The sequence below is a fragment of the Sipha flava genome, unplaced genomic scaffold (assembly GCF_003268045.1).
Source record: "Sipha flava isolate LNK unplaced genomic scaffold, YSA_version1 38_pilon_pilon, whole genome shotgun sequence".
Lineage (NCBI taxonomy): Eukaryota > Metazoa > Arthropoda > Insecta > Hemiptera > Aphididae > Sipha > Sipha flava.
Window position 1 is genome coordinate 2,365,464 of NW_020273099.1, and position 22,083 is coordinate 2,387,546.

Genomic DNA, 22,083 nt, shown 5'->3' on the forward strand with positions numbered 1-22,083 from the left:
AATGGTGATTCGTTTTTTTTTTTTTTTTGTAAACGTTTTTTATGTAAGAGTAGAATATTACGCACTTAATAAATTTCTATGTTGTAACGGATTCCCAGTAATAGAGACTATATTTGCCAACATTATATTACAGTATAATAAATCATAACTATCAAACATCAGTATTAATTATTCTATTCACCTATTATTGTATTCTTCCTATGTAACAAGTTTATAAAACTGTTTGAAGTAATTGTCATCAATTTTAAAAAAGTAATAAATGATAATTATGTTGTTCAGCACTCTGAAAATAATACACTAAGAATTAAAATTAAAAGTTAACACTATTTAACAGGCATACGCCGCTCTGACTATTTTACTAATAATACTCTCCTCTCTGTCTTACTTCGTTGACGTTAGCGTATGGATGGATGATCGACACACATCATCGTATGATATCCCAGATGGTAAAGTTATAAATTTTAAATGGCTATTTGAGCCCAACCTGTAGGTCGGGCAATACAAAAATTTAATTTTAGACTCCTAAATTGCTCCCCCCCACGGAAATCTTTAGTAAAAGGCGAAAGATTTATTCGACTTGAAAGGGAGCCGGAGTTGCCAAATAATGTCAAATTTTGAGTACTTATGTACTTTTTGCTAACCTTCAAATAGGTAACTTGTCTAATCCACATCATCATTAGACAGACTTTATTAGGTTTTTGTATATTCCAATTACATAAACCGTTTTTCGATTCAATACCAAATCATCTTGATGTAATCGGCGAGCGAGCATTTCAAGTGAATTGTCGAAACCGCCGAGCACAATGAATTCAGTAAACGGTTTTAAAAGAATGCGCCATCTAACGAGAAGATATGAAACCAAAAACTATTCAACGACAACTAAACATATACTGCTACTGCTATCTGTCTGTCAAATAAGCGTCTCTCAACCTTATGTTTCGACCCACAAAATATGTAAAAAATAAAATCAGTCCCAACCACACCCCCCTTATCAGGGCCGAATATAGGATTAAGCTACCTAGGCTATAGCCTAGGTGCGCACGACTTGAGGGACGATAATTCGCGGATGGTGAATTACATTTTTTTTTTGTAGATACTAGATAATATAATTACTATCTGCAAATTGGTTAGGGGGAGAGGCAAGTTATAAATTTACAAAATCTTATAACAAAAAGGAACAACAATTTTTACAACACAAATTCAAGTCATCTATTTTTAAAATTGGTAAAAATATCAATAATATGATCTATTTGATCTAGAATATTTACTTTATTATATACATTAATTAGACATAATGCTGATAGTATATCTTCGGTCATCATTGAATGAAGCCAGGTTTTTAGTCTCCGAAGTGTGGAGAAACTACTTTCAATCGTTATATCTATGGCGAAGGCCGGATTGGCCCGGTGAGTTACCAAGCAAAACTCGGTAGGCCGTGAAAATTTTTAGCCTTTTAATTTGTGAAGGGCCGCTTACAAAAAATATTAATAGTTTAAAGTTGAAGATTAGTGCACCTATTAAAAAATGGGATTAAAAAAATTTGGACAAGGGCCGCCAGTTATTAAGTGGGCCTGCAACATACAGAAAACTCGGTTTTGTTTGCATTGGTCTTATGACTGGTGAGCATTCCATTTATATAGAATTCAATGGTCATATGATAGTAAATATTTTTTATTTTTTTTTTAAGTTAAACTTCTTTACGCAGGGTAGTAAGGAAAAAAAAAGCGAACGGGCGGCCGTACGAACGCAAACACGGACATGTCGTTGTGCGCAGCCGCGGATTGTCGTAGCTGTATTTTGTAAACATGGGTTGTGTCATTAAGCGACAGTATTGAAGTGAAACTTTTTTACGCAGGGTAGTGAGGAAATAAAAAAGCAAACGGGCGGCTGTACGATCGCCGTACGCGTACATGTCCGTGTGAGAGCGCAGAGTGTATGAGTAGTGATGAAAAAAAAAGCGAACGGGCGACCGTACAAACGGATGGCCGTACGAACGCGAACGCGTACATGTCCGTGTGTGCAGCCGCGGATTGTCATAGCTGTATTTTGTAAACGGTTATGGGTTGTGGGCTGCCACATGTATAACATACCGAAAGTTACCCCCTCTTTTTTTTTGATTTAAGTATACCTTGGTCCGGTTTCAACTTGGTTACACCGTTTTATCACCAAAAATTTTGTCTTTAGATCCTCTAAATAGCCTCCCATAGTCGGGGTACTTTTTACCCTCCCCCCTTTAAGTTGTTTCGGAAAAACCCGAGGTGTTGTTCCACGTTTCTGAAACTTGAGTTTTCTTATAGTATGTAGGTTGGTGATGAAATTCGGCGTCTTGTGTCGAGACTGTACGAAACGTTTTTTGCAGTCGGACCTTATAGAGGGCTTTGCGCTGTATCGATTGGTACCGATATCAACGTTATCTGACTTTTGGTTAGGGAGTTATGATTTATATAGTGTTTTTTGTTTTTTAAACAACTAAATTAAAAGAAATAATGTAGAAAAAAAATTATCTGGTGACAAGTGAAAATATGTGATAAGGTGAAAATAATACCAACATTGCTTGTAAGTATAACATTAAGTGATAATTTTAGTTGGATTATTAAACAGAGAACTCAATAAATAAATAGTCATAATTAATATTGAATGCTAACAATAATATTAAATACATCATAATGAGATAAATAATTAGTCAAAAACGGAATGATCGTTCGGGATGATTTCATACGGTCGGCAGGGTGGCGGATTTTTAAAATCTAATAAATATAATTTACATTGTTTCTTTTCTTTCTTTATTATCCTCATTACCCCAGTCTATGCCTTTCTTTCTTTTTCACTCACTCACGTGTACCGTTCAAAAGAAGTTTTACTTCCCGCGCGCGTACTGGTAACACACACACACAGTTTTTTATAAATATTATATCATATTTGATTATTTATACTTCTGCAAAATAAACAATTTAGGGTGACTAAATTTTTTTTATAAAAATTATCCATTTTCAGTGGTTTTTCGTTATCGCTTATCGGCCTTACTCCACACCGATGGCTAGGTATATTATTATGTGAAAAGTTTATATATAATATAAACCTCTACGAATTTACACGACTAAAATATCGCTACGTATTTACTGTGTAAGATGTATTATTTTATGACTCTTGTAATCTCGTGTGTCATTGTTCAGAGTCAATACAAAAAAATAGACGACAAACTAAATTAAATATTTTATTTTATAAATTATATTTCTAATTGATTTAAAATTTAAAAAATGGTGCAGCAAAACGCAAAATAAAAAAAACAAAGAAAAGGATCTATTAAACGGATAACGAAAATTGATACATTTTTCAAACAACACCATGAAGAAACAAAAAAGAGTGAGCTATGGATGAACCATTTATTTAGACAGATAAAATTAATGCTGTTAGTAATACCATGATCCGATATTATTTTATGTAATACACGTAATGTATTAACAGTTCTCCAGTCTCCTAAACAAGAACTGAGCACAGCAGTTTACTTAATTTTTAAGTAGGTATTTAAATTATTTTTTGAATAATTTGTAACATATTACATTTAAAGTGTTAACTTAATCGATAAATATATTAAGAATTTTTATTTCAACGCACACCTATTGAGTATTACTTTTACCTGAGTTGTTGTTTTCTAATTTTAATTGTTAATAAAATTTAAAAATAACTTTTATTGTATTTCTATATTATTTAAATACTTTATTTTATTGAACGAGATTTATTGTTTTACTCATCAAGAATTAACTAACACAAATTTTTCTTAAAAAAAAAATATTCGTGTTAAATATAATATTATGAAAATAACACCAGATATATTACGATATTGTTTCGTGTTTAATTTAAAACTAAAAGGTTGAACAATGAAATCTCTCACAAGCAGCAGGCATCATTAAAGTGAAAGTAGAAAATCTGTTCATAATGATTCATTATATCTATTTCAATCGATACATTTGTTCCAATACAATATTTGTATTTTATATGAAGTATTAGTACTTTCTTTCAATACCTTATCCCTAGAAAGAACTAGTTCTCGAGTTAAAATTCATAAAACTTCAGTTATTTTCTGTATAAAACGTTTTTTTTAATTAACTGTTGATGAAATATTGGTTTGGTACAAGAAAACAGTGAAAAATCCACATAATACGCAAGAGGGAAAAAATATAATATCTTAGTACACTCAAGAGTAGTAAATGTGAACAGATTTGTATTAATAAATTATGACGAATTAAAATCAATTGGTTTAAATAGGAAATTTTACATTTGAGTATAATGTATTGGCAATAATGTAATAAAAATTTAAGTATTTAAAAACTAATGTTTTATTTTATTCTTGTACAAGAACAAAATACACTATAAGCCATGTTGCATATACTATTATATATATAAAAAAAAAATTTAATTAAAATTAATCTAATTTACAACTATGAAACTAAATTGTAGAAGGGATTTATTTATTATTAATCAAAGTTACATACGAACAGTAAACTGATTAGTGAATATTTCATATACAATGAGAACATTTAGATACATTAGAACAAATGATAAAATAGATTTCTAAATAAAAATCCAATTCAAATAAAGCAAGTATTAGTAGTTAATGATGCTAACTTAAATTACAATCCATATTTCATACAGAAATCGTTTAATTTAAAATTTAAATACAATTAATGTAGTAATTGTAAATTAATATTTAATTAAGTTATAATATTACAACAAAAATAAAAATTATTTAGTCTTAACTATAGAAAACCACCAAAACACAAAAAATGTTTTAAGGATAGGGATTTATAAAAATAAATAAAAAATAAAATGAATAGAAAACTCATTTAATATTAATTAATTCCAAAGTCAAATCTCTGAATACAACGGCTGTAATTGTACGGATGGAATAAGGAGGAATGAACAATAATAGTTGTTTACAATACCAATCAAACAGAATCATTTTCAACCAGCAAGTTAAGAACGACAATTTATCATTTAATTACACACTCTTGAATACTGTTGTTGAGAACTTAAAACTTTCTGTGTGCAGGCCTTCCTCCACCTCCATTTCCCCAAGATCGGTTTCCACCGCCACCATACCATTTGTTACCTCCGCTTGCTAAAATGTTATAAATAAATTAAATGACAGGAATAATAAATAATAACAAGAAAATAATGTTATTTACGGAATGAACGAGCAGCCATTGCAGCTAATTTAGGATCAATACGTTGATTGGCTTCAGTAAGAACAGCTACGAGGTCCTTCGCTTGTTTGCTGTTGGAATGAGTGAAAAATGCATAAGAGGTACCTTTTTGTGATGACCTACCAGTTCTGCCGATTCTGTGAATATAATCTTCAGAATTGTTAGGGTAGTCAAAATTGATAACAAATTTAACATCATCAACATCTAAAATTAAAAATTATGATTCAGAATTGAAGAATGACTATCAATTTAAATAATATTACCTAAACCTCTAGCAGCAACATCAGTGGCAACTAAGATATTGGCTCTTCCATTCCTAAATTCTAGAAGACAAAAAAAATTCAATTACAAACATACAAAATTTAGTTTATACGATAAAATAGATACAATATTAACATACGTTTTAATACATGATCACGTTCAGATTGAGATTTGTCACCATGGATTCCAACAGCCCTGGCTCTAAGAATTAAAAAAATTAAAATAATATTAAAAATTTACATAACTGTAATAATTCATCTATACATTTTCTAAACAATAATTAAAAACTATTAATAACTTTAAATTGTATCAGATCTTCTTAGAGGAAAAATTTAACAACACAGAGTATGTTTCAATAAGATGATCATCATAAAACAAGAAATAATTATTAAATATAATAAGTAAAATTAAGGCATATAAATCAGATCTTCTTAGAGGACAAATCAAACAACACAGTGTATGCTTTATATTAAATAAATTATCATCATATTTAAAACCTTATAACCAATTCTAATATAAAATGAAATAGTAACATACCCCATATTGGTTATTTTGCGTGTAATTGTATCCACCTTGCGTTTAGTCTCTGCAAAGATAATTGTTTTATTTTCTTCCATATTGCTGATATCTTGCAAAAGATCCATTAATTTGTCTTCTTTTTCATGTTCTTGACATACATCTACATTTTGCAAAATATTGTGATTGGCAGACAATGTCAATGAACCAACATTCAATTGAATATAATCACTCAAGAAATCATTTGCTAATTTCTGTACTTCTTTAGGCCATGTAGCAGACCACATCAATACTTGTCTGTCAGGCTAAAATTAAGATAAGAAATGAATAATAAAAATTGTTGCTATCATCATATGATTGAATAATAAAAATAAAATATTAACACAAAAAAACTTACTCGAATTTGTTGTATGATTTTCCTAATTTGAGGTTCAAAACCCATATCAAGCATACGATCAGCTTCATCCAAAACCAAGTAGGTACAACGTTGTAAATTAGTAGCACGAGATTCCAAAAAATCTAATAGGCGCCCAGGTGTCGCAATAACAATTTCAACACCATTCATAAGATCTCTAGCCTATGAATCAAATTGATAAGATTAGAATTGATAATAATTTAGAAATAGATTTAAATCATTTGTTTTTTATTTTTTTTTAAAAGGAAATTTAAAGTTTCATAATGCTGTTCATCGCTGGGCACTGAGAACTCCTCGTTCGAAAAACTAATAAGTTTTAACTTACTGTTTATTCAGTGCTGCGATGAAGATACATGTTGACGGTTTAGTTTTCGATGACTAAGGAAGTAAATCTAGGATGAGAGTAGAAGGATGAAAAAGTATCGATTATGTTGAACCGACAAATAAATGGCCGCCAATTGACACATTAATTGTTTTAATTCGGTTTGCAGCGCCGCTCCAGATGTATGAACACGACATATTAGTCATGGTCCAAAGACACTGTGCGTAATTAAGGTTACGTTATTATTTCATAATAGAAAAAAAAACCATTTCTGCAAAACCGAATTTCAAAATGGCGGCCTGCAATGAACAAAAACAAAACAACTGATTATTAGTACACTGAGAAATAAAAGAATGAATAAATTGAACAAATAAATGTTATCAACTTATTACCTTATTTCAAGTATATCTTATACCTGATGAGATTTTGGAGCACCACCATAAATGCAAGTTGACCTTAAATATGTGGATTGATTAAACAAGCCAGCAACCTTTTGTATTTGCTGAGCTAACTCTCTAGTTGGAGCTAAGACTAAAGCAATTGGACCATCACCTTTTTTCAATGGCTCTTGATTATTAATATGAACTACAGCAGGCAGAGTATACTAAACAGATTTTAATTTATTATTAATAATTATCAGTTAAGTATATCGTGTATATTTAAATTGAATAGAATGAAAACTTACACCTAGAGTTTTCCCTGAACCAGTTTGGGCTACTCCAACCATATCTTTACCACTCATTGCAATAGGCCAACCTTGTGCTTGAATAGGAGTAGGTTCAGTGAAGCCTTCATTACTAAAATCAACCAATAAAATAATCAAGAATGAAATTCTCTACATATATCTTCATATGAATCCTTACCGTATGACTTGCATAACATAATCTGGAAAATTTGCTTCTTTAAAATGTTGAATCGGGTAAGGAACAGGGCTTCTATCCGAACTCATGACAGTGATATCCTTGCTTGTTCTGTATTTATCAACTTCTTCATAAGATCTACAAATATATAAAATTAACACTCCCAAAAATAATATATTAAGAGTTAACAATTTTACCTTCTCTCTATAGTAGGATGAGGAACATAAAATTCTTTCTTAAATGGTCGAAGTTGGACGCGGTCCCAATTAGGAGCTTGCAAATTGGCACCAGGATTTTTCTTGGCACCACCCATGCCCCCACCACGACCACCACCACCACCATACCGCTGACCTCCTCCACCACCACCTCCATAGGAACCATTACTTCTTCCTCCACCATTTCTTGCATAAGACATAGAATAAAAAATATTAATTCAATCCATTTAATTCAGATAATAGTTTACATTAAACGTAAACCATAATTTTAATATTTAAAAAGTCAACAACTTGTTCTAATATAACAATAATAACACTAATCATCAAATTAATGTTAACTATTCTTCAGTTTATAATGCAATGTATGTAATAATTAAAGTGAAATTTCGAGATGTATACTTGTGACACCAGAGGGCAGCACTTACATATTTAATGTATTATTTCAAGTAGAAAGTGCATGGTATTGTAAAAATTATTAGAGCAATATTTTCGCTTAAAAAAAATAATTGGGTCAGTAATAATATTGACAGGAAAAAAAATGCTATTATTTTCAAACAGAATAAGGTTCAAAATATAATTTGAGGTTAAGATCAGTAAATTGGATATTTTCAAGAACTTATCTATAAAATAACGATGGAAATAAGAAATTATATATAAATTGATCAAATATTGTAAAAAAAACTTTATTGTTTAATGAGTCTCAATACCACGTTGTTTATATGCGACATACTATATATTATATTGCATAGTCATTAGATCTAACAAGTACGCATATAATAAATAAAATATGAACTAGGTTTACTAATTTAATTAATAATAATAATACATAACAGAAATATACTTACATAATTGAATTTTTTTCGGTAAGGAACTGTTGACAATTATTGGACCGAATGTGAACCGGATTCAATATGGCGGACTTAATCACACGTAAGCCTTGGGCAAACATTATAAATTAAACTAAATTAAATATAAATGAAATGATATAATTGATGAACAAATGAATCACGAAAAACCGTGAACTTGGTACTTACAGAAAATAACGTGGTTAAGAGAAATTTGACGTATGGAATTAACAATGAAATGATGTTCGACGACAAATATAGTGATTCGTCGACGACTGTTCTAGAAAGAAAGAACGACGTTCGATCGTCGACCCTATTCACCACCAGACCAAATCGATGACGTATTTCTGCGTAATCTTGTAGTGCGCATGCGTCACTAGCAGTCAGTCCAACATTTTATATGATGTAGCCAACCAAAATTTACCAATGACATGGAACATGAATATTTACAGTGTTGGTATGTAGTCCGATTCTCCGACCTCAATGCATGGTCAATTAATGTAGACCAAAATTGTAAAAAAATAATTATCCTTTTCCTAAAATTTCAACGTGCAATTTCTTAAAGTGAATTACTCGTTATATCGAACAGCAGTGAAACGAATTAAGTCTATGAGTGAAATGTTTTGATTTTCTGAAATGGAGCAGTAGATTATGTATAGCTATGAGTTGAAAATATTTCTTTTTAAAACGTATTGTAAATACTATTCTTAATTGTATACCTAACTGTACTAACTGTAACATTTATAAAAATAATTCTTACCTACTATTTTTTAAAAAATACTTTTTAACGTAATATAGTTATTGTTAGAAACGACGCTGAGATTTATTTTTTAAGTTGGACCAATTGGAGCCCAATAATAATAAGGTAGACAAAAAAAAAAAGAGATTTCAGCAAAAAAAAAAAAAAAGTAATAATAATTATTATGAGTTAATCACTATATTTTTAAATGTTGAATGATTACAGTATTACGACAAAACTGCTTAAAAATAACTCTGCTTATGACTTATTGAAGTTTAGGACAGTGGAAGGGTCACTAGTGAAGCTAGGCATTTTCAGGTAGAAACATGGCTCTATCTGGCTCGTCCTTGGTGTCTCCTTTATTTATTAGTTAATTATACCAGTCAATTTTATCATGAAATATTATTTCATGATGTATAAATGAGTGTTGTACTCATATTTATACCTATAATAAGTAGTAGTGGCTTTGTAAATTGTTTTACCATTATTGTGTATTTTGCATAAAGAATTAACCTTGCACTTGAGTGGGTTTATCTCAAATCGACATTTGCGCACTTTATTATTACTAAAATGGTATACCAGCCAGTCGTCGATGGCTATGCTTCAAAACGAAAATATTTTCGTCAAGTAACCTTGAAACTCGAAGGTGGTTGAACCGTGTCATGTCACCGTTTGCTATTAATCTGGGCGTGACCATCAAAACATTGCGTATGTCTGGGCTTCAGATCTATCGGACCAACCCCAGAACAAACATTTCACATTTTTCTACGGGATGTATAAAAAAATCTGCCTCATATTATTAATGAAGAATTTGCAATTCCCATCACTATTTGAAAGATTTTCTTACATTTTGTGTAATTTTCCTATTTTTTTTTTTTTTGTTTTTACTTTATCTGCTGTATGATATATCTACGCTACCTATAATATTGAGTGGAAAAAAATCACAATTATGTTAAGTTTGAATTTGGCTCACTAAATTAACTCTGATACAAATTTACATACTATTTACGCAGCCTTACATATTTAATAGTTTTCCGGATGCTATATCCACCATGGTTTCGATATCAATAATAATTACCTACAAAGTATAAACTTACGAGAATATTTAATTAATAAACGTATAATAAAGTAATCATTAAATATTTACGAATTATATCATATGGTACTTAAAATAAGTATAAGATAAAACAATGGATTACATAAAAATATATATATATAACAATATCACAAAGTAAAATTTATAATCAACAGAAATATCAAATAATATATCATAGGTTAGTATTTAAGTACAATGGCGGATCTAAAGATTGTTTAAGAGGGGAGAGGCGAATAGGAATATTATTACTATTATTATATTATATATTATACTATTATTTATTATCATGAAACATGCTACCACAGAAGAAGAAAATACGAGAATACGATGCTACCTATACAAAAATATACACATGGTATAAAGTGGAAAAAAAGAGCATGGGGGACTCTAATCTATAGGTATGCTAGGGTTCCATATAGTCCCATACAATTATTAAGTACTTAAATATAAATTTCAGTACCGTCTTAACTGTTAATAACGCCTTAGTGCAACAACATTTGACGTTCCCTCCACTCCCCCAAGGATTCCTCTTGCATCTTTTCCCACTTAAGCCCTGGATATACATAGTATTCGTTACTAAGTTAAGTATACATTTTTATAAATATTTATATGTATATCTGTATGTTTGTACATCTAAATCAAAAATATTAAATACATTTTATAAATACCTTACAAATGGGGTAGTCTTAGCTTTAGGAATACTTATTTTGGCAGCTGACAGTATATAACTGTGTACCTATGAATTTTAGGCTTATATATGTTATCTTAAGCGATTTTTAATGATCAATACCTTGCGTGAAAAATATTTTAAAGTAGTACTTTTAAAGTCAGTGCCATTGACTGAATTTTAATGTTCGAGTAGGATATTTTAATATCATTTTTACTTATTATTTCTTATAATTTGTCCAATGTACCTATTCAAACTTTCTTGCTTTTACTGTAGTTAATAATTCCTTTTGTTTACCCATCATTTCCAGTACCCTTTGGTTAGTAACTCGATCTGTCCATGAAATTTTTAACGCCTATACAATCACAATTTCAAAGGCTTCGATTTTTTAGCATGTTTAGTATGTATTAATATCCAGGTTTCGACTCCATACAATAATACAGAGAACACATAACACCTTAACAGTCTTATTTTTTGTAGCAAAAGACAAATCATGACACTTGAATACCTTTGATATTTTTCGAAATGTTTCCCTAGCTTTTTTAATTCTAAATTGTATTTATAATGAATGATCCAAATCTTCATTTATTGTTATTCCAAGGTACCTAAATCGTTGTACCTGTTCTTTATGTTTATCTTTAATTATTAAATGTCCTCCTAAGTTATGATTTTTTGATATTAACATAAATTTTGTTTTCTTTGTATTAAGAATCAAGCCATATATTTCGCTGACTTCTAATACTATGTCCATTAAGTATTGTAACTCCACAATGTTATTCGTAAAAATTACCGTACATCAACATATCTAATGTTATTTAAACATTCCCCAATAAACTTAATGCCATCATAAATTCCTTCTGGAGCTTCACGGAAAATAAATCCCGAATATATATTAAATAACAGAGGAGATAAAACACAACCCTGCCTCACTACACTCTTAATTAATACATCCTCCGAGAGTTCACCATCACATATGACTGCTTTTTGATTCCAATATAGATTACCTACTTATAATTCTTAAATCTCCTTTATTCACTCCAACATTATCCAGTATTTCTATAAGCTTGTCATGTTTAACATTATCAAACGCCTTTTTTAAACAATGAACACTCTTTGGAATAATTCTTGTAGGCTGAAAATATCTTCTCTTGTGCCTATAGCATTTCTAATACCAAATTGTGTGTTGCTCATTTGTTCTTTACATATTCTAAAGATCCTCTGATGAATTATTTTTAAAAAAAGTTTTATAAGTGACTCATAAGACTGATAGTACGAAAATCGTCACAATATTTTGCATTTGGTTTTTAGGTATTGTAACAAATGTAGCCTCTAGCTATATTTGAGGTATGTCCCTGGAAGCATATATTCTATTGAATAATTTAGTAAGCCATGATACATCTTTATCTATTAACTTTAAACAATTATTAATTTGTCACACAATTGGCTACAAAAGTACAAATCATATAAAAAATTGAAGCAACTTGAAAAAATATACGACATTCAAAGAAAACATATTCATTGGGACTAATATACCACAATATTAAATAAGAACTTAAAGTTATATGTTTATTTAAGTGTTATAATTTATTAAGTATATCTTCCTACACGTTTTGTTAAGACAGGGTCTTAAAGTATTGTAGGCACCCTCTGAAATACAGGTCTATACACTCATATGAGTACAACCCAACTATGTAAAATATGATAATTACAAACTAAAGCCTATGGTAACAAATACTTTTGAAGTCTCTTAGTAGTTAAATGTAGATTAGTAAATTAGTATCAGTGTTTTAATGCAGACCTGGTATTATTATTGTGTACCTACTCTACCTTAAGATAGCCGTTTTTTTTCCCTCATAATTTGATTTGATTCTTGTACTTACAAATAATCAAATTATTTTATTTTTACTTTTAAATGCACAAATAATATTACACTAATAAAGTAAATAATTATAGTGGTATAATATAATATATACCTAATTAAATAGCATGATAAAATAATATCTAAAATACACTTTATCTAATCTATGATTTAGTTATGTAGTTTCTATTCAATGATAAACTTTAAAAATACAATCAATGAGGATAATATGTACCTAATTTTAGGTTGTAATACTATGTAGTATTTTAAGTTAAAATGTTTAAATAGATCGGCTAGGTACTATTATAATGCAGTACCATTGTTGATTGTATAAACTGTATTTTCCTACATAGTTTATAATTTCAAAGCTATATAGAGAGAAATGCGATTTAATTAATATTTATAATGATAATCATCAGGTTTTACATAATGTCACTTATTTAAACCAAGAATAGATATTTACATTGATTTTTATGAACATATAATTTCTAGACAAATCAATAAAAAAACATAAAATTTAATTTTTAATTTTAAAACATTAACTAAATATTGCACAAAATAAGTAATAAATACTAACTATGAGTAAATAATCTCAAAAATTATAAATTTGAGGGTAAAATTAAGAATAATAACTTTATATCATTGATTACAAATACTAGTATTTATACTAGTTATATATACTAGTATTTATAATCATTGTTTATATTAATAATTATTTTTTTTAATTATTATTTCATTCACTAATAAGGAATAATAAAAACCATAGTTTAATAATTACTATAAGTGTAGTTAAAAATAACTATAAAAACTATAAACAAGAATTTATTAATATATTTCCATTTATTATATTTGTACTGAAAATAAATATTTTTATATTCATTGATTTTTCTAAAAAATGAAGCGCAGCTTGTTCAGCATACGTTATACCTCCAATCACCATCACATATACAGATTTTATGCCAGTCTTAAAATCATTAACTTGGAATGAATAATTTGATAGCAATTTAATTATTTCTTCTTCGGGCATTTCTTCTTTACATATAATTTCAATTAATTTCCCTATAGCAGGCACATAAGACCCTCCAAATGCAGCACTCATACAATGTTCACTATCATCTGCAATTCTTAATTTTTGCATCATGTTTTGCATCATTTGCTTAGTTTTATTAATTGAAATAATTTTATTTAAATTACTATGTAAAATTGAATTATTATCTTGTTTTATTATTAAATTTGATTTTTCTAAAACATGAAATGTTTCAAAATACTGAAATCCAAATTGATGCAAAAATTTTATTTTTATGTTATTTAATTCTATTGATGTGAACCCATCTTGTGTTAATGAAAATAAACATATTAGTTGTAATACATTACTAGCACTACCTTTTCCAAAGGCCATTAAATCTTCAATACTGTTTAAATTTTCTTTACGATTTCTGTTTTCTAACATGTTTTTTTCAATTGTTATGTAATCTATAAATGTATCACCTATTACTTTTGAGACTAATTCCGATGCGTCTATATGAAAGGTAAGATTTTTCTTTGCTATTAAGACATTTTGTAATTCTTGAGTGACATACTGTTTCATTTCATCTAACTGTAATTTTTTGCTTTTTTCTAATTTATCTTGTAATTCTTTAGATTTTGATTTCCAATAATTTAATACATCACCAAACTGTTTATATTTGACATATTCATAAGTTTCATCAGGGTTACACAAATTCTTTATTGATATAGTTCCATCATTTTTTTTTATTTCTACAATACCATTTTGAATACCAACTACTTGATCTAATAGACTAGCATATGTACAAGGAGTTAACAGAACACTTGCATAATCAAAATCTCTATCTAAAATACAAAAACAAGATTCATTATTGATCTTTGGCTTTCCTTTTTCTTTAAAATATCTATTTAATAATTTATAGACAGCAGTAGAAAACTTTCCATTTATACAAACAGTTTTAGGAAACCCTAAAACCATAAAAGCAGTCCATAAGGCTTTAGCAACAGGTAATAGCAATGATTGATTTTCATTAACAAATACATTTTTGTAGAAATCTATCAACTCCAATGACAGTAATGAATCTCCTAAATGAAGGAAATCCCACTGGAATTCAAATATTTCGACATAACCAAATACACCTTCTTCCTCAAATTGTTTTTCAATAGCAATTAATGACCTGGGAACAAGAATGACTTTTATAATATCTTTAGCTAAGCTTGAAATACTTAAGCAAGAGTTGATGAGATCACAAATAATTTTTGTTGCTGCTAAATTAGATGAAACCAAAAAGATGCACTGCTGATTGGTAATTGGGTTGATTGATTCTTGTAATTTATAAACTTTATCAACACCATAAAGTCTATAACAAAAAGCAAAACATAATGAATTGTTTTAAAAATTAAAATGTTACACCTTTCTTACCTTAAGCTTTTCATATCAATGAAAATCTCAAGTGGTTTGAAAAGTAAATGTTCAACAACTAAATCCTTAGGTCCAGGCAAATCTTTCAATATATTTATTAAATTTGTATGTGATATTTGAGGAAAAGCATTTAACAATTTTTTGTCAAACATTTTATATAATATATAATTTACAAATAACAAACCATGAATATCTAAAGTAATATTTTTTTTATATTTTAATCATTGATTATAAATACTATAATATACTATCATTTATTACAATGATTTTAATTATTTTTTGATAAACTACACCTCCTGATAACAAATTTTCTTAATGCACGATAACTTCATTATACCACAGAATAGATGTGATTATACTAACCTTAAAAGAATATTGATAGTATTTACTGATAAAAAATTAAGAAAGTTCATATTTTTTTAATTTAAAAGTAACATAAAAAAAATATTTAGTAGTTACTAACTCAAAATAAACTGAATGTAAATTTTAACTTGATCATTGTTTTTTGTTAATTGAATATATAAACATTATACCAGATTAATATTAATTATACTTTCTCACAACTTATTTTATAATTAAAAATGTTGTTTGTTTCACGTTGTACTAGAATATATCAAAATATTTTACCAAAACACAAAAATTGTATTCACACCAGAGTTTCTAGTCGAAATGGTTATGTTGTATTGTAAGTAAACTAATGAAACAAATCTCAAATTGTGGTTCATAAAATATTGATGAAATATAATTTACTTTTATTAATTTGTGATTAGACACTATAATTCCAATCAAAAAGTATAAGTTTCAATGTGATCAAATCAAATTACCTTTATTGTATCTGTGCCATTATATATATTTTGTTAGTTGATTTAGGATACACTGACACATGTTTCTTAATCTATGATTTAAGACATTTTTTTAAAATTATTAATTATATATTTATGTGAACATTTAAATGTTAAATTTTTGAGATACTTGTATATAGAACTTATATTTATATTAATAAAAACTTATTTTTGGTACCCTAATGGATGAAGCCCTAGCCTTTAAGTTTTTTACTTTTTTTAAAATTACACAATTTGATGTTAAAATATACAAGTGTATATTGCATTTAAAATATATTAGCTATAATAACTACTTCAATGATAATAAACAAATATCTTTAGTGGTATGTCCAGGGCTGGCGAGAACTTTTGAGGGCTCCAAGGCCCCCTTTACTTGCACTTGTTTGACTATGTTATACAAACTACTTGTACATATTTTAGTTCAATACAAATATTGTTTAAAAGGCTAAGATGATGAGCCCCAAGGCTGTAGCCCACCCTGTCCCACCCTCTTGTCAGCCCTGGGTATGTCAATTACTTATAACAATTACTATAACAATTCAATATAGTTAAAAATATTCCAAATTATTGATAATTTAATGGTTTGTATAACTGGACTATTTATGACGTAATTTGTGTATATACTAAATATGTACAAAGATCTATTAGGAGCTTCTTAAACTATGAAGGTGATTCCTTCAAAGTTACATAGTGTTTTTTCTATTATATCTAAAGCCATAAATAAATGTGATATAAAATGTACCATTTCTATTAAATAATGAATTTAAACTTAATATTTTAGGTATTTGTCTTAAATCATATTGTAGATGAACAGCTTTTAATAAAAAATCCTGTAAATCTTTCATACAATTTTGTTGACTATTTCTGTTATAATTGTTAAAACTATGGTACATTTGATATTTATTGACATATATATTATAAATATTTCAACATTTTTGTTGTAGGTTACCAGAATTAAGTAAAGATGTAACTGAACAACTCGTACAAGTAAATGCAGACCATCCAAATTTTACAGATTTGGACATAAAGAAATGTGAGAATACTATGAACAATCAACTTATTGATTTTGAGTGTGGTATACGTGACATTGAAGATTACTTGAACTCAGGTTAGATGGTTTTGAATAATAATTATTAAAAAAAACCATATTTATGCCTAAAACTGATTTGCTATTTTAGTTGAAGATGGAAAGTATGATTTATTTAAAGATGTATTAGAACCAGTTGAAACTTTAAACAATAAATTTGATCAAATATGGTCTATTTTAAAAACATTATATTTAGCAGATCTGTCAAAAATGCCTGCTCGAATATATTATCCATTACATAATAAAGCTTGTATGTCTCATTCAACAAAATATAATAGTAAACCTATTTATGAAGCATGCAAAGTTTGTATTTTATACTCAATTTGACTTATATGTCAAGGTTTGAGTAATGATTAATTTTATTCTGTATAGAAAGCAGAGCTGTCCAAATTAACTGAAGAACAAGTAGCAGTTGTTAATAAATTTATCAAAGAAGGAAAACTCAATGGCCTTGAACTAAATGAAAAATTATATTATTCATTTAAAGCTAATAAGCAAAAATGTAGTATAAAACAAAAATACTTTAAAATTCGATTAGAAGTAAGATTTTCCAATTTAGATTATTTGTTATTGCTTTAATTTTGATTGCATGGTTGTTAAAAAATGTGCTCTCTAAGATTTGTATGTAATAATTTAAAAAATGATATCATATAATAAATAATAATATTATATAAGTCTCTAATAATTAAGCCTTTTATAATTACTGATAATTGCAGCACTATTTATTTTATTTTAAATATCTTCAACAAGAATATTTTGGATAATTTTCAATGCAGTTGTTTAGAACTTATTAAGTTCTGTCACTTCATTCAATAGATTCTAATTTTTAAATTTAGTAAATTGTTAATGAAACATCATATAGGGTTGATTATGGAATAAATAATTATGGTACATAGCTTATTGAAACCATTATTTTTTGCAACCACCGTATTGCAATCACCACAAAAGTTATAATAACCGTTTACATTTACAGTAAAATTTTTATTGCCTTTCAAAGTCTTAAAATTTAAATATTTTTTCTTTAGATGGCTTGGAGTCAGTTCCAGCATGTAATTGACAACCCACAACTAGTTAAAGATTTTCCAGAAGACCTTCTGACTTTAATGGCTCTTAATAAGTAAATTTAAACTGTCTTTTAACTAAACATCATTACTAAAAGTGCTAAATTAATTTTACAGAGAAAATCCAAAAAAACGTCCATGGAAAGTTTCTTTAACTTGGGGTGCAGCAGAAAGGTTTATTGAATATTGTCCAGACAGAGATATACGTTGGAATGTATGGCAAGCTTATGAAAAAGCAGCTTCACCTGCTGATGAAACAAGAGAACTTAACAATGGTTTAGAAGTTGAAGAAATCCGAAAATTAAGGCAAATTTAATATTAATGTAACTTAATTAACAAAACACTTGCAGTGATGTGTACAAATAAAATTAATTGAATAGTTATTGTTTTTAATAATTATTAATGTTAAAAAGTAATTTTCACCAATCAACCTTTAAAAATTATAACAAAGTTAAAGTTGTAGAATATGTAGGTGGTTTAAGCATAATTAATCAGTTTTGAAAATACAATTTAGTACACAAAGATCATTTATTTAGATTATGGCAATAATCAATGCAAGGTTTAAACAAATATTTAATTTTTAATGAATTAAAATTACATTTTTACTATTCTTATATGTGTTATATGTTTTTTTTTTTTTTTTTTTAATTAAAATGTAATTTTTGTAATGATGGTCTTAAAAACTAAATTATCTATTTTTTATGGCATTTAAAATTTTTATTTAAAATTATTTATAATGTAATTTAAATAATAAATATAATTTATTGATCACATAAAACATAAATTAAGTTTTAGATTTTAGAAAAATAATGAATGTATTAGCTTCATTATGATAGTATTTATTTTTCTATTTATCAACATTTTGTGTTCTAAACCTGCTCCAAAATGACCATATAGTATTTCTCTTGAGATTGAAATATTATAATTGAAATATAATTTCAATTATAATTATTATTTTTCAGTTTTCTCCGTAATATAGTTAAATATTAGTTAGCAGTTATAATTATTTATATTTTGAGATTAATTTTATTTTATTAATCCTACACTTATCTTAATTTAATTTTAAAAATATTATAATATTTTGTGATTACATTTAATTTTACAATTATCAAATTTTAAATTATTATTACTTGACTATAGTATTATATTTCATTCTATTTCATCAATTTATTGAAATATTTATTATTATTGATAATTTTTTGGTTTTATTGATTTTGTTTTTATAAATATTAATTTTGTGTACAGGTGTACTATAACAGGTTTATTTTAATTTATAGAGATGAAGCAGCTGAAAAATTGGGTTTTAAAAATTATGGTGAATTATCATTGATTACCAAAATGGCTCCTTCTATTTCAGCAATAGAAAATACACTGATGACAATTCTTGATAAAGGTATAATTAATTTACTTTTAAATATATAAAATTTATAAAAGTTGTTAGATGTAGATGTCAGTTTCTCTCTTATACTTTATCTACCCTAGTAGGTGATGTTAAAGTAAGAAACAAGATGTTTTGATTTGTGCCAACTTATATTGTATTTTACAGAGAAAGAAATGTGCATTTTAAATTACACTATTTTTAATTGTACTTAGATATTAATAAATAATTAATACTTCTTAAATTATTATACACAGCAAGACCATTACAAGATCAAGAAATAGAATCATTACAAGAATTTTCAAATAAAAAAGGAAATGAATATCCTATTCAATTGTGGGATGTTAATTACTGGGCAAGATTACAGAAAAAAGAACTTTATGGGTATGCATATTTTTATATTTTACTCATAATGTTTTAAATGTGTATACTACATTTTCTAGTTATGATGAAGTTGAATGGTCTGAATATTTCCCAATAGACCGAGTTTTAGATGGTCTTTTTAATTTATGTGAACAGCTCTATGGTATCCGCATATTAGAAGTACCGAATAAAGCTAATCTTTGGCACTCTGATGTTAAATATTATGAAGTATTACATGAAAATGAACCAACTATTATGGCTGGATTTTATTTGGATCTCTCTTCACGGTTAGTACTATAAGTTATTAAATATATGGTAAACGTGCTAGTATCAAGATTTTAATTTTTAAGACCTCAAAAAATGAAAGTTGTTAGTGAACCTGGTTGGATAGTGACACATAGGCCTGCATCATCTGTACCAAAAAAAGTACTTCCTATATCAGCACTAATTATGAATTTTCAAACAGCAAAAAATAAAAATCCAAGTTTATTAAATTTCAATCAAGTGAAAACCTTATTTGGAAAAGTAATTTTATTTTTCATTTAAATATTAATGATACTATAGGTATTATTGAATATCCTGTTTTTAGTTTGGCCATTTACTACAAAACATTCTTTGTCAAGTACATTATTCTGAAGTATCTGGTTTAAGTAATGTTGAATGGGATGCTATTGGAATAACCAGCAATTTCATGATTCATTGGTAATTTATAGTTAGATCTGGGGATTAATATTTATTTAAATTATTTTTCTTAATGTTTTATTAGGTTGTATGAAAAAGAAATATTTGACAGTATTAATAGCCATTACAAAACTGGAAAAAGATTACCGAACGATCAATTAACTGAACTCAAACAGCATATGGCCGGGTTTAATACTTGTGAAGAACTGTATAAATGTATGCTTGACATTAAAATGCATACTATGTAAGTTAATATATACCATTTTTAAAAATCAATTGGTAAAAAATATTTTATTATTATTTTAATTGTTATTTTTAATATTTATTCACATGTGTGGTATTATTGTTTAGTTAAAATACAAGATCTTAATGTTTTAATAGTAATTTCTTGCTTTGTGAGAAAAATTTAGTATGTCATTGTTGAGCTAAATGAACTAAACATTTTTGAGTAGAATCATTGGTATTTTTTTTTTTTACATTTGTGATGTGACTCAATTAAATTTAAGTATGTATCTTTTAGTAAAACAAATTGGAATGATCTGGTGAAAGATATGTGGAATGATTATTATGGATTTCCACTTAGCAAGTGGAACAGTTTCCCATGCAGGTTTCATGAAGTTATGTCCAATGAACAAGGAGCTGCAAGTTATTATTCATCATTATGGTCTAGAATAATAGCAGCTGATGTTTTCCAATCATTTAAAGTTCCTGATGAAAGTGTTAAACATACAGGCCTCAAGTAAAATATTTATGTTACTTGTTTTATTAAATTTTATACATTTTTGTTAAATAATTTCAGTTTTCGAGACACATTTTTCGCATTTGGTGGTAGCTGTCCTTCTGGAGAAATATTTAGACGTTTCAAAGGACGCGATCCTAACCCTGAAGCTTTTATTAGTGACCTTGGGCTTGATAAAGATTGTAATTAAATATAATTTAGCTATATTTGATTATGTAAAGAAATAAAAAATAGATATTGATTTTGCTTTGTTACATATATTTCCTACCTGATAAACATTGCAAAATATAATATTTAATATTACTTTTTGGATTTGAATATTTGAAAAAAAACATCCTAATAATCTTCAATACTTAGATTTCATAATGCTCCAACATTATGGTTGACTGACATGTCATGGTTACAGTATTATTGATTAAACATGGCACCTATTGGGCTTGTAATACAAAATTATTAATATTTTTATAATTATTCAATAGTTCATTTTTATTTAATGTTTAAGTTAT

The 22,083-nt window shown here is 27.5% G+C and overlaps 3 protein-coding genes and 1 non-coding gene across 4 annotated transcripts; 1 reads left to right on the forward strand and 3 right to left on the reverse strand.

The window, feature by feature from the left end:
* Positions 1-476: 476 nt before the first annotated feature.
* On the reverse strand, positions 477-596 carry LOC112688463. The gene has a single exon (XR_003149063.1). It is a non-coding gene; the product is annotated as a U5 spliceosomal RNA (small nuclear RNA).
* A 4,230-nt stretch (positions 597-4,826) lies between these two features.
* LOC112688359 (ATP-dependent RNA helicase p62-like) lies at positions 4,827-8,930 on the reverse strand. Its single transcript, XM_025561524.1, has 12 exons — positions 8,828-8,930; positions 8,642-8,753; positions 7,776-7,994; positions 7,582-7,716; positions 7,404-7,515; positions 7,134-7,322; positions 6,379-6,558; positions 6,003-6,286; positions 5,605-5,666; positions 5,468-5,527; positions 5,187-5,408; positions 4,827-5,119 (listed from the first exon to the last, which is right to left on the reverse strand). Exons 2-12 carry the CDS (start codon positions 8,740-8,742, stop codon positions 5,031-5,033), a joined length of 1,653 nt encoding a protein of 550 aa, XP_025417309.1. The 5' UTR covers positions 8,743-8,753; positions 8,828-8,930; the 3' UTR covers positions 4,827-5,030.
* A 4,876-nt stretch (positions 8,931-13,806) lies between these two features.
* Positions 13,807-15,578, reverse strand: LOC112688336 (vacuolar protein sorting-associated protein 33B). Its single transcript, XM_025561493.1, has 2 exons — positions 15,427-15,578; positions 13,807-15,364 (listed from the first exon to the last, which is right to left on the reverse strand). The coding sequence occupies exons 1-2, from the start codon at positions 15,576-15,578 to the stop codon at positions 13,807-13,809; spliced, it is 1,710 nt and encodes a 569-aa protein (XP_025417278.1).
* A 420-nt stretch (positions 15,579-15,998) lies between these two features.
* Positions 15,999-21,819, forward strand: LOC112688309 (oligopeptidase A). The gene is made up of 14 exons (XM_025561448.1): positions 15,999-16,111; positions 17,213-17,376; positions 17,447-17,658; positions 17,728-17,895; positions 18,381-18,472; positions 18,534-18,722; positions 19,694-19,809; positions 20,052-20,178; positions 20,238-20,444; positions 20,508-20,682; positions 20,747-20,859; positions 20,924-21,082; positions 21,359-21,577; positions 21,638-21,819. The coding sequence occupies exons 1-14, from the start codon at positions 16,008-16,010 to the stop codon at positions 21,765-21,767; spliced, it is 2,175 nt and encodes a 724-aa protein (XP_025417233.1). The 5' UTR covers positions 15,999-16,007; the 3' UTR covers positions 21,768-21,819.
* The last annotated feature ends 264 nt before the right edge of the window (positions 21,820-22,083 follow it).